The 17,053-nt window shown below is 34.9% G+C and overlaps 1 protein-coding gene across 1 annotated transcript in view; it reads left to right on the top strand.

Moving 5' to 3' along the window:
- The window catches only part of ARHGAP11A (Rho GTPase activating protein 11A), a 22,050-nt gene extending 4,997 nt beyond the window's left edge, over positions 1-17,053 (top strand). The window contains exons 3-12 of the mRNA XM_008571344.1: positions 1,909-2,005; positions 2,698-2,951; positions 3,704-3,867; positions 4,046-4,192; positions 8,725-8,799; positions 9,702-9,869; positions 12,304-12,433; positions 12,928-13,036; positions 14,927-15,065; positions 15,413-17,053. Coding sequence (XP_008569566.1) covers positions 1,909-2,005; positions 2,698-2,951; positions 3,704-3,867; positions 4,046-4,192; positions 8,725-8,799; positions 9,702-9,869; positions 12,304-12,433; positions 12,928-13,036; positions 14,927-15,065; positions 15,413-17,004 — 2,875 coding nt within the window. The 3' untranslated portion in view covers positions 17,005-17,053. The remainder of the gene's footprint in view (positions 1-1,908; positions 2,006-2,697; positions 2,952-3,703; positions 3,868-4,045; positions 4,193-8,724; positions 8,800-9,701; positions 9,870-12,303; positions 12,434-12,927; positions 13,037-14,926; positions 15,066-15,412) is intronic.

Raw genomic sequence — 17,053 nt, 5'->3', positions numbered from 1 at the left:
ACACTGAGGGTTGTGATCCGTTGCTGGACACGGAAAAAAGACAAAAAGACAAAAAAAAAAACAAAAAACTTCTACATATTTTAATTTGTACTTACTCCCAGCATTGAATTTTAAGGTCCAATAATAAAACAAAATTTTTAAACTTCTACATATTTTAATTTGTACTTACTCCCAGCATTGAATTTTAAGGTCCAATAATAAATAAATGTTAGAAATAAAGTTATTTTTGCTCTATTAAGTCAGAGTTTTCAGTTCTATACCAATTCTTTGGCCATATAACTCAGATTAAGGAATATACTGAATTACCAGTTCAGTAATTTGAGTTTTTTTGTTTGTGTAACAAATGTTAAATAAAAGAATATTTAAGATATTGGAATATTTGTGACTATATTTTATGAAACACTTGAGCTTTTCTGTACCACTTACTGTTCATAAATAACCTTTTGGACAACTGTTTCAGAAATTTCCAGGAAACTATTCCAAAATAGTTTAAATGCTTATAAAGAAACAGTCTTATCACTTTCTTAATTCATTTCCCGTCAAACCAAAGTAGGATTCATTTTGGCTACCCTAGTCCGGTAATCTAGGTTTTAATTGATGCATCATCTAAAAGCCTTTATTGAACACCTTGCTACCTTAGGACAGTTTTCCCCCATTCATTCTATAGATGTAGATTTACAGTCTTCGTAAGGTAACTGCTTACTGTTTTGCTTTTTACAATTATTATTTTTATTCATTTATTTATTTATTTATTTATTTTGGCAGCTGGCCAGTATGGGGATCTGAACCCTTGATCTTGGTGTTATAACACTGTGCTCTAACCAAATGACCAGCCCTATTTTGCTTGGTTTTCCTATAATGAAAACCTCTTGGAATTGCAAAGTCATATCCCCAAGAAAAATGACTAAATCTTCGCTGCAATTTCATGGCCTACTTTAAAAAAAAAAGGGTTCTGTCAGTTACCTTTTTTAAGCAGGGCTGACATTCAGCCACTGTACACCAATACAGCTGTATCCATTGTTTGCATTTGGCATTCATTTTAATTTGTTAGTACCAGCTATTGAATATCAAAGTATCACAAGCCAACAGTGACTAAGATTATTCAAAATAAAGAAATTGAGCACACACTCCTTAATATGAGAAGGATTCTAAGGACTGGGATATATCCTACTTTTTGAGGAATAATGTTAGGGTGAGAAAAGGAAAAACTTGCCTTATTTCAGGGCAAATGTAATAGATTATAGATATTTAAAGCTATGTACACTATATAAGATCACCCTTGAAGAGACAGTAGATAAAAGAAGGACTTAGACAGAACCCTGGGTCATTCTAACATGTAGGGATCTGGTAGAAGAAAAGGAGCCAGAAAAGAAACAGACAGGGAAATACCATGAAAACCAGAAAAGTAGTGGGAAAAGTATTTTTGAGATGAGCAGGGTAGTGGTCAGGTGTGTTAAATGCTGATCGGTCAAGCAACATGAGGACAGTGAATTGACCATGGATTTGGCAAGGCAGAGGCCCTTGATGACCTTGATGAGAGCTGCATCATTGGAAGGTCTTGATTGGAGAGGTTTGAGTAGAGACTGGGATATGAAGAAGTGGAGGCAGTAAAAAAGCAAGTCTTGTGCTCTGAAGGGAAGCAGAGAAATGGAGTAGGATTGAGAAGGATGTGGGGTTGAACAGACATATTGAAGTTGGCATGAGTAAAAATGATGGGACGGACCTTAGAGAAGAATTTGGGAAGCAAGAATAACAACTAAAAGTAAACTTTTATTACAAAGATTAAAGGGATTTGTGGCATTAGAGCTTCCAAAAGGGGCATGGTGCTTCGCCTACTCATGTACTTTGGCGGGACAGTAGGATTAGGTAAGATGTATATCTGGCCACCTGAAAAATTTTCTCTTTCAGCTTTCTTGTTGATGCTTGCACATCTTTGGAAAAGCATATTCATACAGAAGGGCTTTTTAGGAAATCAGGATCTGTTATTCGTCTAAAAGCACTAAAGGTAAACATATTCTTGAACTATAATTTTTCATTTGTATCATTTTCTGATTTGGTCTTTATGATTGAAATATTTTATACTATTACATGAGTAATTATCAGAAATTGAATTTGCAAATAGCTTTCTTCATGGCAGAGTAATCTTTTTTTCCCCAAAAGATATTATATATCATTTATATAGTGCTTTAAAAGTTTATAGAGTACTGGGCCGAGCCCGTGGCGCACTCAGGAGAGTGTGGCGCTGGGGGCGCTGGGAGCGCAGCAGCGCTCGGCTGCGGGTTTGGATCCTATATAGGACTGGCCGGTGCGCTCACAGCGCTCAGCGCGGTGCGGCGAGCCCGTGGCGCACTCAGGAGAGTGTGGCGCTGGGGGCGCTGGGAGCGCAGCAGCGCTCCGCTGCGGGTTTGGATCCTATATAGGACTGGCCGGTGCGCTCACAGCGCTCAGCGCGGTGCGGCCGGTCTCAAAAAGGACAAAAAAAAAAAAAAAAGTTTATAGAGTACTAAGTACTATGTGAAATGAAAAAAAAAAATTTAATTGTTTTTAGCCTTCTAGGAAGGAGTGATATATAGAAAAATAAGAATTAAGAGAAATTAATTAGAGACATCTCTTTAATTAGAGTATAACAAAGGATACTTTATTTGCAATAAACTCTGAAGCCCTTCCAAATGCTCAAAATTATTAAATTTATTTCAGAATAAACTGGATCATGGTGAAAGTTGCCTGTCTTCTGCACCTCCTTGTGATATTGCAGGGCTTCTTAAGCAGTTTTTTAGGGAATTACCAGAGCCCATTCTCCCAGCCGATTTGCATGAAGCACTTTTCAAAGCTCAACAGTTAGGAACAGAGGAGAAGAAGAAAGCTACATTGTTGCTCTCCTGTCTCATGGCTGACCACACAGTTGAAATATTAAGATACTTTTTTAACTTTCTCAGGAATGTTTCTCTTAGGTAAGTGGTAATTAAAAGTTTTGGGAAATGATAGTTTAATTTCTCAACTAGCTAAGAATTTAGCCTTGTAGATGATAAATTAAATGTCATTTGGAATGGAAATTTTTCTAAAAAGTATTACATATCTCCTTGCTATAAGAAGTCTACCCTGACTAATTTAAGAAACAGTGTACCAAATATTTTAATATTTCCTTGCCGTCTTAGAGTCATCATAAATTCCTTAATTGCTTATTGGTATTTATAAGATTCATTGTTCACCGAATGGCTTCTGATTACTGTGTTTGTAAAATATTTGTGTTTTACTTTTCAAATTTTTTCCTTCTGCCTGCTGTCAGTGAGCCTGCTTGTTCTAGACATACTTGCTGCCTTCTAATACTTCCAGTTTTCTCTGTGGTTTGAAAATCAGATAAACATGTTCATTGTGTGGAAAAGTGAAGTGTGAATTCTGTGATTAGCATGTTTTTTATTATATATGAAGGTACTTCAAAAACTTGTGAAAAATAGAATTAAAAGATAATACAAATCTTTCGTGAACTTTTTGAAGTACCCTCTTATATATAAATATACAGACGCTATGTATTTGGGTTCTTATGTTCAAGCCAATCATGTAGGTGGGTAGATGAGGGGTAATTGTATTTTGACTTAGTTGTGACTGGTAAAGTAAGCGGTCTTCAAAATGTACTCCAATACGTTATTTCAACTCTCTGTATTTTTATCTTTGGCACCCTCTAATAAACCATTTTGAATTTAAGGTCCGATGAGAATAAGATGAATAGCAGCAATCTTGCAGTAATATTTGCGCCAAATCTTCTTCAGACAAATGAAGGAAAGGAAAAGATGTCCGCTAATACAGAAAAAAAGCTACGATTACAGGCTGCAGTTGTACAGACTCTCATTGATTATGCATCAGATATTGGTAAGATGTAGTTGCATTATTAAATAAACAGGATTTGTTTGTATGAGGGAAATCCCAGCTTCTTCCCTGTGAACTATGGAAACAACTGTTAGAAAGTTGGTGTATTACTATCTAAACATTTTCGGGTGGGAGTGGAGGAAGGATAATAATTGTCTTACTTGAGAATATTTTCATTTAGGGCATGTACCAGATTTTATCTTGGAAAAGATACCAGCTATGTTGGGTATTGATGGTCTCTGTGCTACTCCATCACTGGAAGGCTTTGAAGAAAGCGAATATGAAACTCCCAGTGAATGCAAGAGAAAGCGAAGACAAAGTGTAGGAGGTAAGTGGTAATCCCATTTAGTGGTGGTACAGCAATTTGCGTTTATCTAAAATGCATTTTAATGTAACGAAACATAAGATGTGACATGCCTTTTTGATGCCTACAACATAGTTGGAAAGATGTGACATGCACGTGAAAAGTTAAAATGACAATGCAATCTAATATTAAGTTCTAAATCTTTAACACAAGCGTAAAATGTGTTTAAAGGAGAAAAGTTTCATGGATTGTAATGATAAGGGACTCATCAAAGACAAGGTCGAACTGAGCCTTGAAGAATAGGTAGAAACTAGGGGAATTAGGTGGAAAGTCAGAATACTTATATCCTATTCTAGATGAGAAGGATGCTATAAAGAAAGATTTGTGTAAGGAAGCAATAATCTATATCAACGTTTGTAAGTAGACCAGCATGACTTGAGTGAAGAGTATATCATAAGGATCAGGATGGTATTATGGTGAGTTTGATGCAAAGCTAAAGAATTAGAATATTAACCTGGGTGTTGGTGAACCATTGAAGGTTTGAGTTGAGGCGTGACATGATTAAAATATTTTAGAAAATTATCTGATTAGAAGAATTGAGACTTGGAGGTAAACAATCAAAAATGTGTGGTAGCAATCCAGGTGTGAGACTGTTGTTTGAACTCTATCTAGTGACATGAATTAGTTTGGCGTATGAACTAAATAATGAAGGGGATATTACCAAGAAAGAATCAAAAAGACCAAATGTCTTAATCTTAGTAGAGTTGGTAGTAAGACAGTCTTCTTGGTCAAGAAGACAGAGGCTGTTCCTCCTCCAATTGCCTTAGGAAATTTCTTATCTTTTGAGTATCAGAACCAATTGTTATTAACTATCCCGTTCCTTTTTGGCTTATACACTATTGCATTCTTGTGTTTCTTCTTAATCCCCTTTGTAAATTCCCCTTATGACTTCTGTAATATTTTCCTAGGGCTACTGTAGCAAAGTATCACAAACTGGTGGCTTAAATAACTGAAATTTATCTTATAGTTCTGGAAGCTAGAAGTCTGAAGTCAAGGTGTCAGCTGGGCCTCTGAAGTCTACCAGGGAGAATCCTTTCTTGCCTTTTCTTAGCTTTTGGAGGTGGCTGTCAATCCTTGGCATTCCTTGGCTTGTAGTTGTATCATTCCAGTCTCTGCCTCTATCATCCTTGGCATTTTCCCTGGGTGTTGCTCTGTGTCCAAATTTCCCTCTTATGGGAAACATTGGATTAGGACCCAACCTAATGATTTTATCAACTTGAGTACATCAGCAAAGATCCTAATTTTGAGTATGGTCACATTCACAGATACTGAGGTATCATCCTTGGCATTTTCCCTGGGTGTTGCTCTGTGTCCAAATTTCCCTCTTATGGGAAACATTGGATTAGGACCCAACCTAATGATTTTATCTTAACTTGAGTACATCAGCAAAGATCCTAATTTTGAGTATGGTCACATTCACAGATACTGAGGTTAGGACTTAAATATATGTTTTTGGAGGACACAATTCAATACATAAAACTTCTTACCACAAATGTGGATATTTCTCAGAAACAGATCATCTTTATTACTCTCTTTCCCTTTGTGATCCCATTCACTCCTGTAGTTTCAGTCACTCACATAACCAGATCTCTGTTATCTCAAAAATGTCATTTCCACTTTACTAACAATCTACTAATGCAGACATCTTCACTTCTGCTTTCCCTTCATGCTTTAAGCTCATTGTTTTAAAATGACCATCTTCACCCATTTTAAAACACTTCTACTTGAATTCCATTTTCTATTAATGGCACTACCATTCCCTAGACACTCGGGCTTTAAACCATGGGTTCCTAACTCTTACGAGTATTTTACTATCTATATTCACACAATTTTCATGTTCTATAAGATTCTGTCTCTGCAGTGTTTACTTCATTTTTACTGTAAGAATCTCCTTCAGGGTCTTTGTACCTCCTACTTGCATTTGCCCAACTTATTGCTGTTAAGGCTGACATTCTCAATGTATAACTCCACTCATGTATCTCACACATACACTCTTTAGAAATTCTCATTGATCTACTGATATTTATAGCTTGGCATTAAAGGTCTTTCATAGGATTGCTCTAGCATACCTGTCTACTCTTTCCTATTTCTCCTTTACACATCCTACACTTTAGTCAGACTTTGTTATTTATTTATTGTTTTCCAGACACTTTTGTTCTTTTGTTTATACTGTTTATTGATAATGTTTTTACTTCCATCTACCCCTATTTAAATTGTATCCAGTTGTCAAACTTCAGGTTAAACATCTTATCAAGCGATTTGCTCCCCCCACCCCATTATTTTTTTTCCCAGTGGGGCGCTTTTCTGCTCTGATGTTCTATAATATCTTAGGCTTTAAGACTTTCTGTCTGGTTTTATACTTATTTCTTAATTTTTTTTTTTTTTGGCAGCTGGCTGGTATGGGAAACTGAACCCTTGACCTTGGTATTACCAGACGATGTTGTAACCAAGCTAACCAGCCAGCCCCTTTATACTTACTTCTTGTGTGTGACTCTCTTACCTATTATATTTAATGCTCTTTGAAGGTAGAAGCCATTTTTTTATACATTATTGTATCCAACCAATTGGTTTTTACTGAATAGGCATAAACTATTGAATGAATATATTGTCAAGTTATTAATATTTGGTTTAAACACACAGATACTTTATTTGAGCACATTAGGATAGCATTTGTCAGGCATAACTAAGATACATCAGTTTCATTTGCAATTTGAAACTGTTGAGGAGCTCTAGACCATCAGTGTTTATCCCTATGTTACAGCTAGCGTACTTTATTTGAGCACATTAGGATAGCATTTGTCAGGCATAACTAAGATACATCAGTTTCATCTGCAATTTGAAACTGTTGAGGAGCTCTAGACCATCAGTGTTTATCCCTATGTTACAGCTAGCCTTCTGGGGTTTTTTTGGGGGGGGAGGGATTGGGTTTTACTTTAAAATGCCACAAATACCCATGTGGTTCAGTTGCATTTGCTTCGAATAATCTTAACTTTTTAGAAAAAATTATGGTAAATATATATAATATGAAATTTACCATCTTAACCATTTTTATGTGCACAGTTCCAAAGTATTAAGTACATTCACATTGTTGTACAATCCTCCAACACTTTTACTTTTATTTTGATAAATATTTATTATATGAGTTAGTTACTCTAGCATAGTTTTAAGCTAGATATGACATTTCTCAACAGTTGTATTGCCTCAGAATGTACACAGGATTCCATGGGTAAATTCTTATAATATAAGCAAAGTAATTTAGTCTATCATAATTTTCCTGTTCTTGCCAGTGTAATGTGAATATGTATGTGTGCTCCTCTGTGTTGTCATTGGGTTAATACATCCTTCATAGATGGTGGTACAGTGCTGAGTTCATTAATTTGATACCCCTATGAGTGTGGTACAGTACTTCCTGAAATATATAAAGTAAGCTCTCACATACTTTAATGAGACTATTAAATGGATTGAGACATAATTTTTCCCTTTCTCTGAATACTTGAGGTAGTCTGTACCTTCATTGTGACCCATGATACAATCAGGACAGTTTCAGAGTGTGGAAGGAACAGTTTGTCTTTTAATACTACTGATTTTGCTGTGCTGTTCTAATTATGTGTTACCTGCTGTGGCTGAATCTGTTTGTTACCTGGTTATTTCTTTTCTCTTCTGCTTTGACTCTTTTCCTTTTCATTTGTCTCTTTTTCCTCTCCCATATTAACTTTATGGCATAGGTGCCATAATACTATGTATATTTTTGTAATACTATGCTAGCTTTGTCTCATTTTCTGGACTTTCTTTTTCTGACTACCTCTTAAATGTTTCATTCTTCTATTCTTGATCTTCTTCTCACACTTTGACCTCTTCTCATTCACTCACATTTTTGAAAACTCATTTATGCACTGAAGATTCCCAGATCTATTTCTCCAGCCCTGATCTTTCCACAAATGGATTCATATCCATTTCAGTGTCTCATAAGCATGACTAACTTACATAATTTTCTTTTTTCATTTGTTCACACCATTGTCTACTCAGTCATTAAAATCCCAACACTAGGTGTCCTTATCTGCTCTCTCCCCTCCGTACTTCCCACTGATTACCAAGTCTTGTTACCTTGATCTCACAAATACCTTGATTTCTGCCTCTCTTGCCACTGCTCCTATCTCAGTTCAAACCTTCATCTCTTTCCTCAGCAAGTAATGATTCCCTTTTCTGTACCCTTTCTTACATTATACATATTTGTATTACATTTCATTCTGCATTATATGTCTTAGGGAGGCAGGGAGCTATGGAAGTATAAGTGGGGGATGGAATAAAAATATATCCTTTAGTATTTTTCCTGTTTTGAAATAATTGTTTTAAATAGCCTTAGTAACTTTAAAATGTACAAGCTGATATAGAGTTAGATATTAAAAGACCACAAAAATCAAAAAGAATTCTTGGTGAAAGATAGGTAATTGTTGAGCTATAATTGATTGTATGATTATATATGCCTTCCATTTCAGATTTTGTTAGTGGAGCACTAAATAAACTTAAATCTAACAGAACACCCTCTATTACACCTCAACAGGAAAGAAATGGTAGGTATTTATTATATGTATATGTTTAAATGAAAATTTCTGTAGTATTCTACAAATAACAATTATAATAATAATTACCTAATTTAAGTTAATAATCAAATTTAGTTTAATCAAACTTAAAAGTTATTTTCAACAGAAATATTGTACTATATATACGATGTTGTGCCATTGCTGATTATACTGGATATAATGAACCCAAAATTGTAGGTAGGAATTTCTTTTAGTCTGTTGTTATATCTTTAATCTTCTTAATCATGCTTTCCTGTTGCTTGTAGTTTGGAAGCTATCGAACATGTGAAATAGCCCAACTTCATTTTTGTTTTAGAATCAGAAGTTTATTAACATATGTTCCAATTTTTTATCCTAATTTGTTTATGGCTGATATTATTCATTAACAAAAGTTTATTAACAGAAGTTTATTAACATATGTTCCAATTTTTTATCCTAATTTGTTTATGGCTGATATTATTCAGCAAATAACAGACCAATATGATCTTTTGCTTTTCAGAGGAAGAAATTAACTGGTCAATACTCAGTTATGATAAAAAGCAAAAATAATACTTAGATTTAGATCAGTTTTTGTCTCAACTCCTTGATTATAATTTACTTTCCTGTATTAATATTTAATGTGTATCATATACAACTTTTAGTCTATTTGGTTTAAGTTACTGCTGTTTCTTAAGACTCTTGCCTGTTTTTGGCTTTCTTATTTTCATTTTAAGTAATTGCAGAGTTAATTTCGTCATATAACATATGTTGGATAATGTAAATGTATTCCTGGCACACCTGTTTTTTGGTTAGCTCTAAGTAATAGCTTTATAAGAAGAAATTATATAAAGCTTTGTGTTTTATCAACTCTGTGGGAGAAACAACAAGTTGGTTTTATTTTGTTATTTTTTCAGTACAGCTCTCTGTATCACCAGTGATTCTTACACCAAATGCTAAGCGTAAACTGCCAGTAGATTCTTCTCATGGATTTTCAACTAAGAAAAGGAAGTCCATCAAGCACAATTTTAACTTTGAACTGTTGCCAAATAACTTCTTCAGTAGCAGTTCTACACCAGTATCAGGTAGCAAATAAAACTTACATAATAGGGTTGTAAAATTAACATGAGTACCTATTCTGGGCAAACTGCTATTTCATATTAATATCACCCTTAGGAGCCAGAATTCCATTCTATGTTTTATCAAATCTCTGAATTTTTGTAAAGTTCCCTGCCTTTCAAAATAGACACTGGTTCAATATAATTTGTGTGTGTGTGTGCGTGTGCGTGTGCGTGGTTTATTTCTATGCCTATTGGAAGTTATGATAAATAACTCAGAGTGAGAGTTTGTGCTTCTGTTGATAGCATTGATGCTCAGATTTTATGTGATTGGACATCCTGAATCCTACTTTAGTTACTTCTGCATCTATAGCTATGGCTCTATGACTGTCTTCTGTTGAGTTGAGGTTGCCAGAAGTTTGATCATCTCTGAATCCAGAGTGAGAGTGTTGCCATTATTCCGGGTTATGGTTTTGGGGAGGGGCTATTCTTAAAGTTTTAGACTCAAGTACCTTTTATAGAAGCTTTAAAACTTTGTTTACACTGTTCCTTGTGGCATGGTTTCCAGATTCCTTACCAGCCTAGCCACCTTCTTCCAAATTAACTACAAGTTCCTAATGTGGCCAACCAGAGCCTCCAGAGAATAATATAATATGATCATGTTAATTTGAATACTAGATTTTTGATAGTGTGGTCTTAGATTTGGATGGCTCTTTTAGCACAAGCAGAATACAAGTTGGGCTCATATTAACCTTATGATCAACCAAAAATGAAGTGAAACCCTGATTAAGCCCTAGGTCCTCCATCTCATATTTGTCTCACATTTAGTCAAAATGTGAATAAATTCTGATTTTCATAGATTTTTATTTTGTTGGTTTCAGTATTTTCTTTTTTTTTTTTTTTTTGGCAGCTGGCTGGCACAGGGATTGAACCCTGGACCTTTTTTTTAAGCACCATGCTCTAACCAGCTGAGCTAACTGGCCAGCCCCTATTTTGTTGGTTTCAGACAATCTTAAAAATTGCATTTTAAATTTGTTGACTGAATTATGAGCTCTTCTTCCCAAAAGCCACTCTTGTTTCTGTTATCCAAAAGGTTTATACTTTCCTTGTTAGTAATATTAAAAAGTTGAGCAGAATAGCAACTTGTGATTTTCCAAAGAAAACCACTTCTTCATAGTTTCTTTATGGTTCATTAAAGTGTAATGATAAGAACTTTGAAATTTATGTCTATAGCTCTTTCAGTATTCAGAGGTTGGAGACTTAAATTCCTTAAAAGTAACTTAGTGTTTTCTTAAATTTAAAGTCTTTTCAATTTGGAAGTCTTTTTCCAAATAGCAAATGGGAATTGTAGTTCTCCCTGCCTTTGCTGATTTGTATTATAGCATCTTCCGCAAGGAATGAACCTGTGATAAATTTGCATCATTCCATATACTCTAACTTTGCCTCCTTGTGACCACTGGCACATTTTCAAGATAACTAAATTGCAGCCCTGGAATTCAACCACCTACCTCATATTAGATGTATTAGATTGGCTTCCAAAATACTCTAACTTTGCCTCCTTGTGACCACTGGCACATTTTCAAGATAACTAGATTGCAGCCCTGGAATTCAACCACCTACCTCATATTAGATGTATTAGATTGGCTTCCAAAATTTTCTTTAGCCAAATGCACTCAAAAGTCATTGTAGTGGTTGGATTTTTTTTCTTATTTCATAACTATTTCACTTTTTTCATCATTTTTTATTATAATTGATTTTGTGATATAAATGTTGTTAAATAACAATTAAACTGAGCTTTGGTTGTAACCACCAATTATTCACATGCAACATGGCAGTAGCCATGTGGTTAGGCAAGTGTTATAGATAATTAGTTTTTGTTTGTTTGCCAAAAATATTGGACAAATTACACTTCAGAATCAGGTGGACGGTTGACTAGCAGGTAAATCCTGAATACTCAGACTCCAACTTGTTTGTTAATAGTTTATTTTTGATAATAGTATTAATTAATCTCATGTACCTGATACTGTATTGGACACTTTATATGCATAATGGTAATATTTCCATTCATCATAAAAATCCATTTTCTGAGCTTAAAGCTATTTAGTAAGTGCTGGGGCAAAGTCAAATCTGCTTTCAAGATTTGCTCTTTCTTCAAACTGCAACAGTGCCCACTCCTCCCTTGTATTATTAAAAGAGTTTAAAGCAAAACTCTAATATAAAAGTAATGCTTAATGTGACCTTCAATTGGCAACTAAAAAGTAGGAATGGGTACTTTTTTTTTTTACTTGGGATGTGTTATTTGACAAGTGAGGATTCTAACCACAAATTATATGATTTTTGTTGTTGCTTGGAGGTGGAAATTAATGCTTTAAATCTAATTGCTACTATTACTATTTTATACCTTAATATATTAAAAAGAATATAAGTACATGTGGTATATTACATGTGGTTATTTTTTTAGTTCACATTGATACAAGCCCAGAAGGGTCATCTCAGAGTTCACTCTCTCCTGTAGCCCTCAGTGGGAACCATTTGATCAGTACAGGTGTGCCAAGGCGAAGTAAAAGGATTGCAGGCAAAAAAGTTAGCAGGTAATTTATCCAGGACACATTGTTTTCATTGGATAAATATTTGGTGTATATAGTTAATAAAATATTTTGTCTTTATTACCAAGAATCATATTTGAATTGTAATTTTAAAAAATCTTCTCTGCTTTTATAGTCTTACTAATCAAGTGCCCTTTTATACCCACCAGAAAAAGATTCCTAATTGAAACCCATATTGCATGCTTAAAATCCTATTTTATGTTGATGGTGTAATATTAAAATTTCCTGTTAGTTTAAAAAGCTAATCTATCCTAATGATCCCAATTTATGTGACTAACCTTTATGATAAACAGATCGTTTTATATGCAAATACAATGTGTTTATATGGTATCTTAAAGTTTAACTGGTTTTAAAAAGTTACTACTCTGTTCAGTTATTAGCAGTATGATTTGCTGTGGATTTTCTTTCAAATTTCATTTTGCCAGAATTTCTCTGGTGTTTATGCTATAAACTGACATTTTTAATACCACTCTTTTTAGGGTGGAATCAGGAAAAGCAGGCTGCTTCTCTCCTAAAATCAGTCGTAAAGAAAAGGTTCGAAGATCTCTTCGTTTGAAATTTAGTCTAGGGAAGAACAGCAGAGATGTAGTAAGTGTCTTACCTTTTCATTGATCTGCTTAGATTAGCATAAAGCTATAGACTTGATACTAAAAGATCCTCTCTACCTTTTTTACCCTGCCTCCCTCCAGCTACTGTCCTGTTCTCTACTCCTATTTATACCAAACTCTTATGTTTGAGTTGATATCTCCAGTTTCTCTTTTTCTACTCTGCTTAAATTGATTCCAGTCAGGCTTTCATCCCAACACTCCACCAAAACTGCTCTAATCAAGGACACCCATGAATTCAACGTTGCTCAAACCAGTGGTTAAATATTAGTCCTTATTCGACTTGATCTGACAGCAGCATTTTTCACATGATCACTTGTTCCTCTTTGGTATACTTCATTTCCTTGCTTCTTCCTCACTGGTTACTTTTCGAATTTCTTTGCATCAGAATGTCCAAATCTTAGTCCTTGGACTTCTTTTTGCTCTCTCCACTCATTCAATGTGGTCATGAGCTTTAAACATCGTATATTTACTTAAAATTTCCAAGTTTAAGTTCTCCAGCCCAGAATGCTCTCTTAAACAACTTGGCTGTTTCTTAACATCTGCCTACTTGACTTTCCTACTTGGAAGTCTAATCCAGTAGACATCTCAAATGTAATCTGTACCAAACAGAGCTCCTGAGATGCATTTCTTTGCTGCCACTATCCCCCTCACCAAACTTCTGCCTGCAGTTTTCCTCGTCTCAGTTATAGCAACTCATTCTTCCAATCACTTAAGCCAAAAACCAGGGCAGCATTCTTGATTCCTCACTTTTTCTCATGCACTGTGTCTAATCCATTAGAGAATCCCGTCTAACTTCTGCTTTCAGAGTATCTCCAAACTGACCATTTCTCAACAGTACTACTTTTCCCACTTTCTCTAAGTTCCATTCCTCTCTCAGCTGGATTACTACAGTAAGCTACTAAACGGTCTAACTGCTATCCTTGCTACAGTACTATAGCCAAAATTACCCTTTTAAAACCCAGTTAGGTCATGTTACTCCTCTACTCAGAACCCTCCAATAACTCCTCATTTCACTCTGATTAAAAGCCATAGTTCTTACACTGACGTGCAGCACTTCAAATGATCTGTTCCCAGGCTACATCTCTGAGCTCTGCTCCTGGCACTGCCCTTTGTTCGCTTTGCTTCATTCTCTCTGACCTCCTTGCTTTTTGTTGACTGTGCCAGCCTTTGCTCCAACCTCAGAGATTGCACTGGCATTTTCCTCTTTCTGGAATGTTCTTCCTCCTTAAATCTTCATGGCTCTGCCCTTATTTTTCCTTACTCACAAATCATCTTCTGATCACTCTATTTAAAATTACACTTCTACTCTTTACCACTTCATATTCTTCTTACCCTGTTTTAATTTTCTCTACAGCACTATTTATCCTTGGGTATTGTATTTATACTACATACTTTTTTGTTTTGGTTTGTCTCCCTATCTAGAATATAAATTCCATGAGGGTAAGATTTTGGTCTGGTTTTTCTTTTTTGGCAGCTGGCTGGTATGGAGATCCAAATCCTTGACCTTGGTGTTATAAGACCACGATCTAACCAACTGAGCTAACCAGCCAGCCTCTGGTTTCTCTTTTTCACTATTTATGGACTGGCCCTGGCATAGAGACAGCACATACACAGAATTTTTTAAATTAATGAATATTCAAGTTTGCTTTTAGTAGATCATAAAATATCAACTAATAGCCAAGTCAGTGTTTAAAATTTTTATTAGCTGGCAAGAATATTTACTTGCCTTTATTATAAAATTGTCAATTATATATATGCCTTTTTAATCAGCTTTAGATTTTGATAACTGCAAAAAAATTTTCTGTTGTAATATTTTGAATTAACCAAGTTCATTTCTTAACAAAACTTCCAATTTTTTTCTTCTGTACAGAATGAATGTTCCAGTGTCAGTAGACATGAAAATGTTGGTCGGCGACTTGCAAATCAACAATGTTTAAAAAATAGGATTGATTCTGTAAAAACAGGTCTGCTTTTTAGCCCAGATATTGAAGGAAGATTATCAAAGAAAGGTACATTTACATGATACTGTTGAAATTTTGCCCCCAAATTCTGTGTTAGTTGTTTCTTTAATGGTAAAATATATTAAATAATTTGCTGCTCTAGAAATTAAAAATCTGTATTTGAATATTGAAGATATTTGAATTGGCAATGTATTTTTCTATCAGCAACTAGAATATGCTTATATATATAAATATGAAAATATTTGACATTCTTATGTTAAAGATTATTTCTTTTAACATAAATCTTTAATTTACTAGAATTAAATGCTTAGTGCCTCTATTTGCCATCTGTTTGGATAATATTTCAAAACTAGGTCAAATGTAAAGGATTAAAGCACTGTACTTATTTATTTTAGGTTCAAAAAAGATCAATAAGTCTGAGGAAAACTTACAAACTCCAGAGCAACTAGATGGAACCAGTTACCGGATGTCTTGGACAGGACCTAGTAATTCAAGTTTTCAAGAAGTAGATGCAAGTGAAGCTTTTTCAATAGTGGGAAATCTTGAGGTTGAAAACTCTTCTTTGGAGCCTTATATTGCGGTTGAAAAGTCACATGGTACTTCATGTGAACTTACCCCTTCCGATTTACACAATGAGCATAATAGCAACACAGCAGGAAGCTCCCTGAGTAGGGATGAAAAGCACTTGACTACAGAGACTTTGGTGAAAATTCAGAAAGCATTTTCTGAATCTGGAAGTAATCTTCAAGCATTGATAAATCACAGGCAGTCATCAATAACTAATGTGGGAAAAATAAAATTAAATGAAACCTCTTATGTAGAATATAGCACAGAGAAAAATCTATTTGAAGCTAATGATTTGACTGTGGTAGAATCAGAGGAAAAGTATGAACACCACACTGGTAAAGATGAAAATTGTTTTTCAGAAAGAGACTTCTTATCACATCAAACTAAAAAATTTGATAGAGAAGTGACTTTAAAATGTTATTCAACTCAGATGAAGGTGGAACATGAAAAAGGTATTCATTCAAATATATCAAAAGAGTATTTAAGCAGGCAAGAATTCCCCAGCGATGAACAAATAAAACAGCAGTCCCCAGGGGATAAACTAAATACCAAATTAAAGGAGAATGAGGATATGATTGAAGAGAACTTACTGAAATGCACAGCTTCTAGGGAGGGCGAGGCCAGATCCCCTTCCTCACAGCAGAGTACGTGTAATCTAACCACCTTCTCAAAACCTAGGCCTGTGAGAATTGCTAAACAGCAATCACTAGTAGAAACATGTGATAAAAAAGTGTCTGAAAGTTTACAAATGACAGAGCATGGAAAGGTTTCAGATCATATACAGTGGTTTAACAAGCTCTCTTTAAATGAACCAGATAGAACCAAAGTTAAGTCACCTCTTAAGTTTCAGCGTACACCTGTTCGTCAGTCTGTTAGAAGAATTAATTCTTTGTTGGAGTATAGCAGACAGCCTATAAGACATAAATTAGGCAGTCTTGGTGATACCGCTTCTCCTCTGGTTAAATCAGTGAGCTGTGACAGTGCCCTTTCCTCTTGTAAAGAAAGTACATCAAAAGTGTCCTCTATTTCATGTACCAAATCAGGTCCTAAAGAACAGAAGTCTGCATCATGTGAACAGTCAAACATTGATGCAATTTCAAAATCAAGTGTGGAGTTAATTCCTAAGTCTTTCTCAAAGATAAAGAGGCACGCAGATTCAGTGAATGCTTCTCTTGGGTCTGCTAGAGTTTGTAAACAGGAAGTGATATCTGATGGCCAAATTAAGATTCCTTTGGATGACTTGACTAATCATGATATATTAAAATCTGTTGTAAATAACAATATGGGCATTTCTCCTGGGATAAATAACAGAGTCTTTAGGAAACCTTCAGAAAAAGAAAGGGTCTGGTACAAAGGCTCTCCAAAATATCCTATTGGAAAAGCTCAACTACTACCAACAAGTAAGCCAGTAGACTTGTAATTGGTAAATGTTATACTTGTCATTAATGTAAATAAACTTAGCAATTGGT

Source organism: Galeopterus variegatus, unplaced genomic scaffold (assembly GCF_000696425.1).
Source record: "Galeopterus variegatus unplaced genomic scaffold, G_variegatus-3.0.2 Scaffold683, whole genome shotgun sequence".
In the NCBI taxonomy this organism is placed as follows: Eukaryota; Metazoa; Chordata; class Mammalia; order Dermoptera; family Cynocephalidae; genus Galeopterus; species Galeopterus variegatus.
The sequence above is the reverse complement of the archived record's forward strand: the minus strand, read 5'-3'. Positions and strand labels throughout refer to the sequence as shown.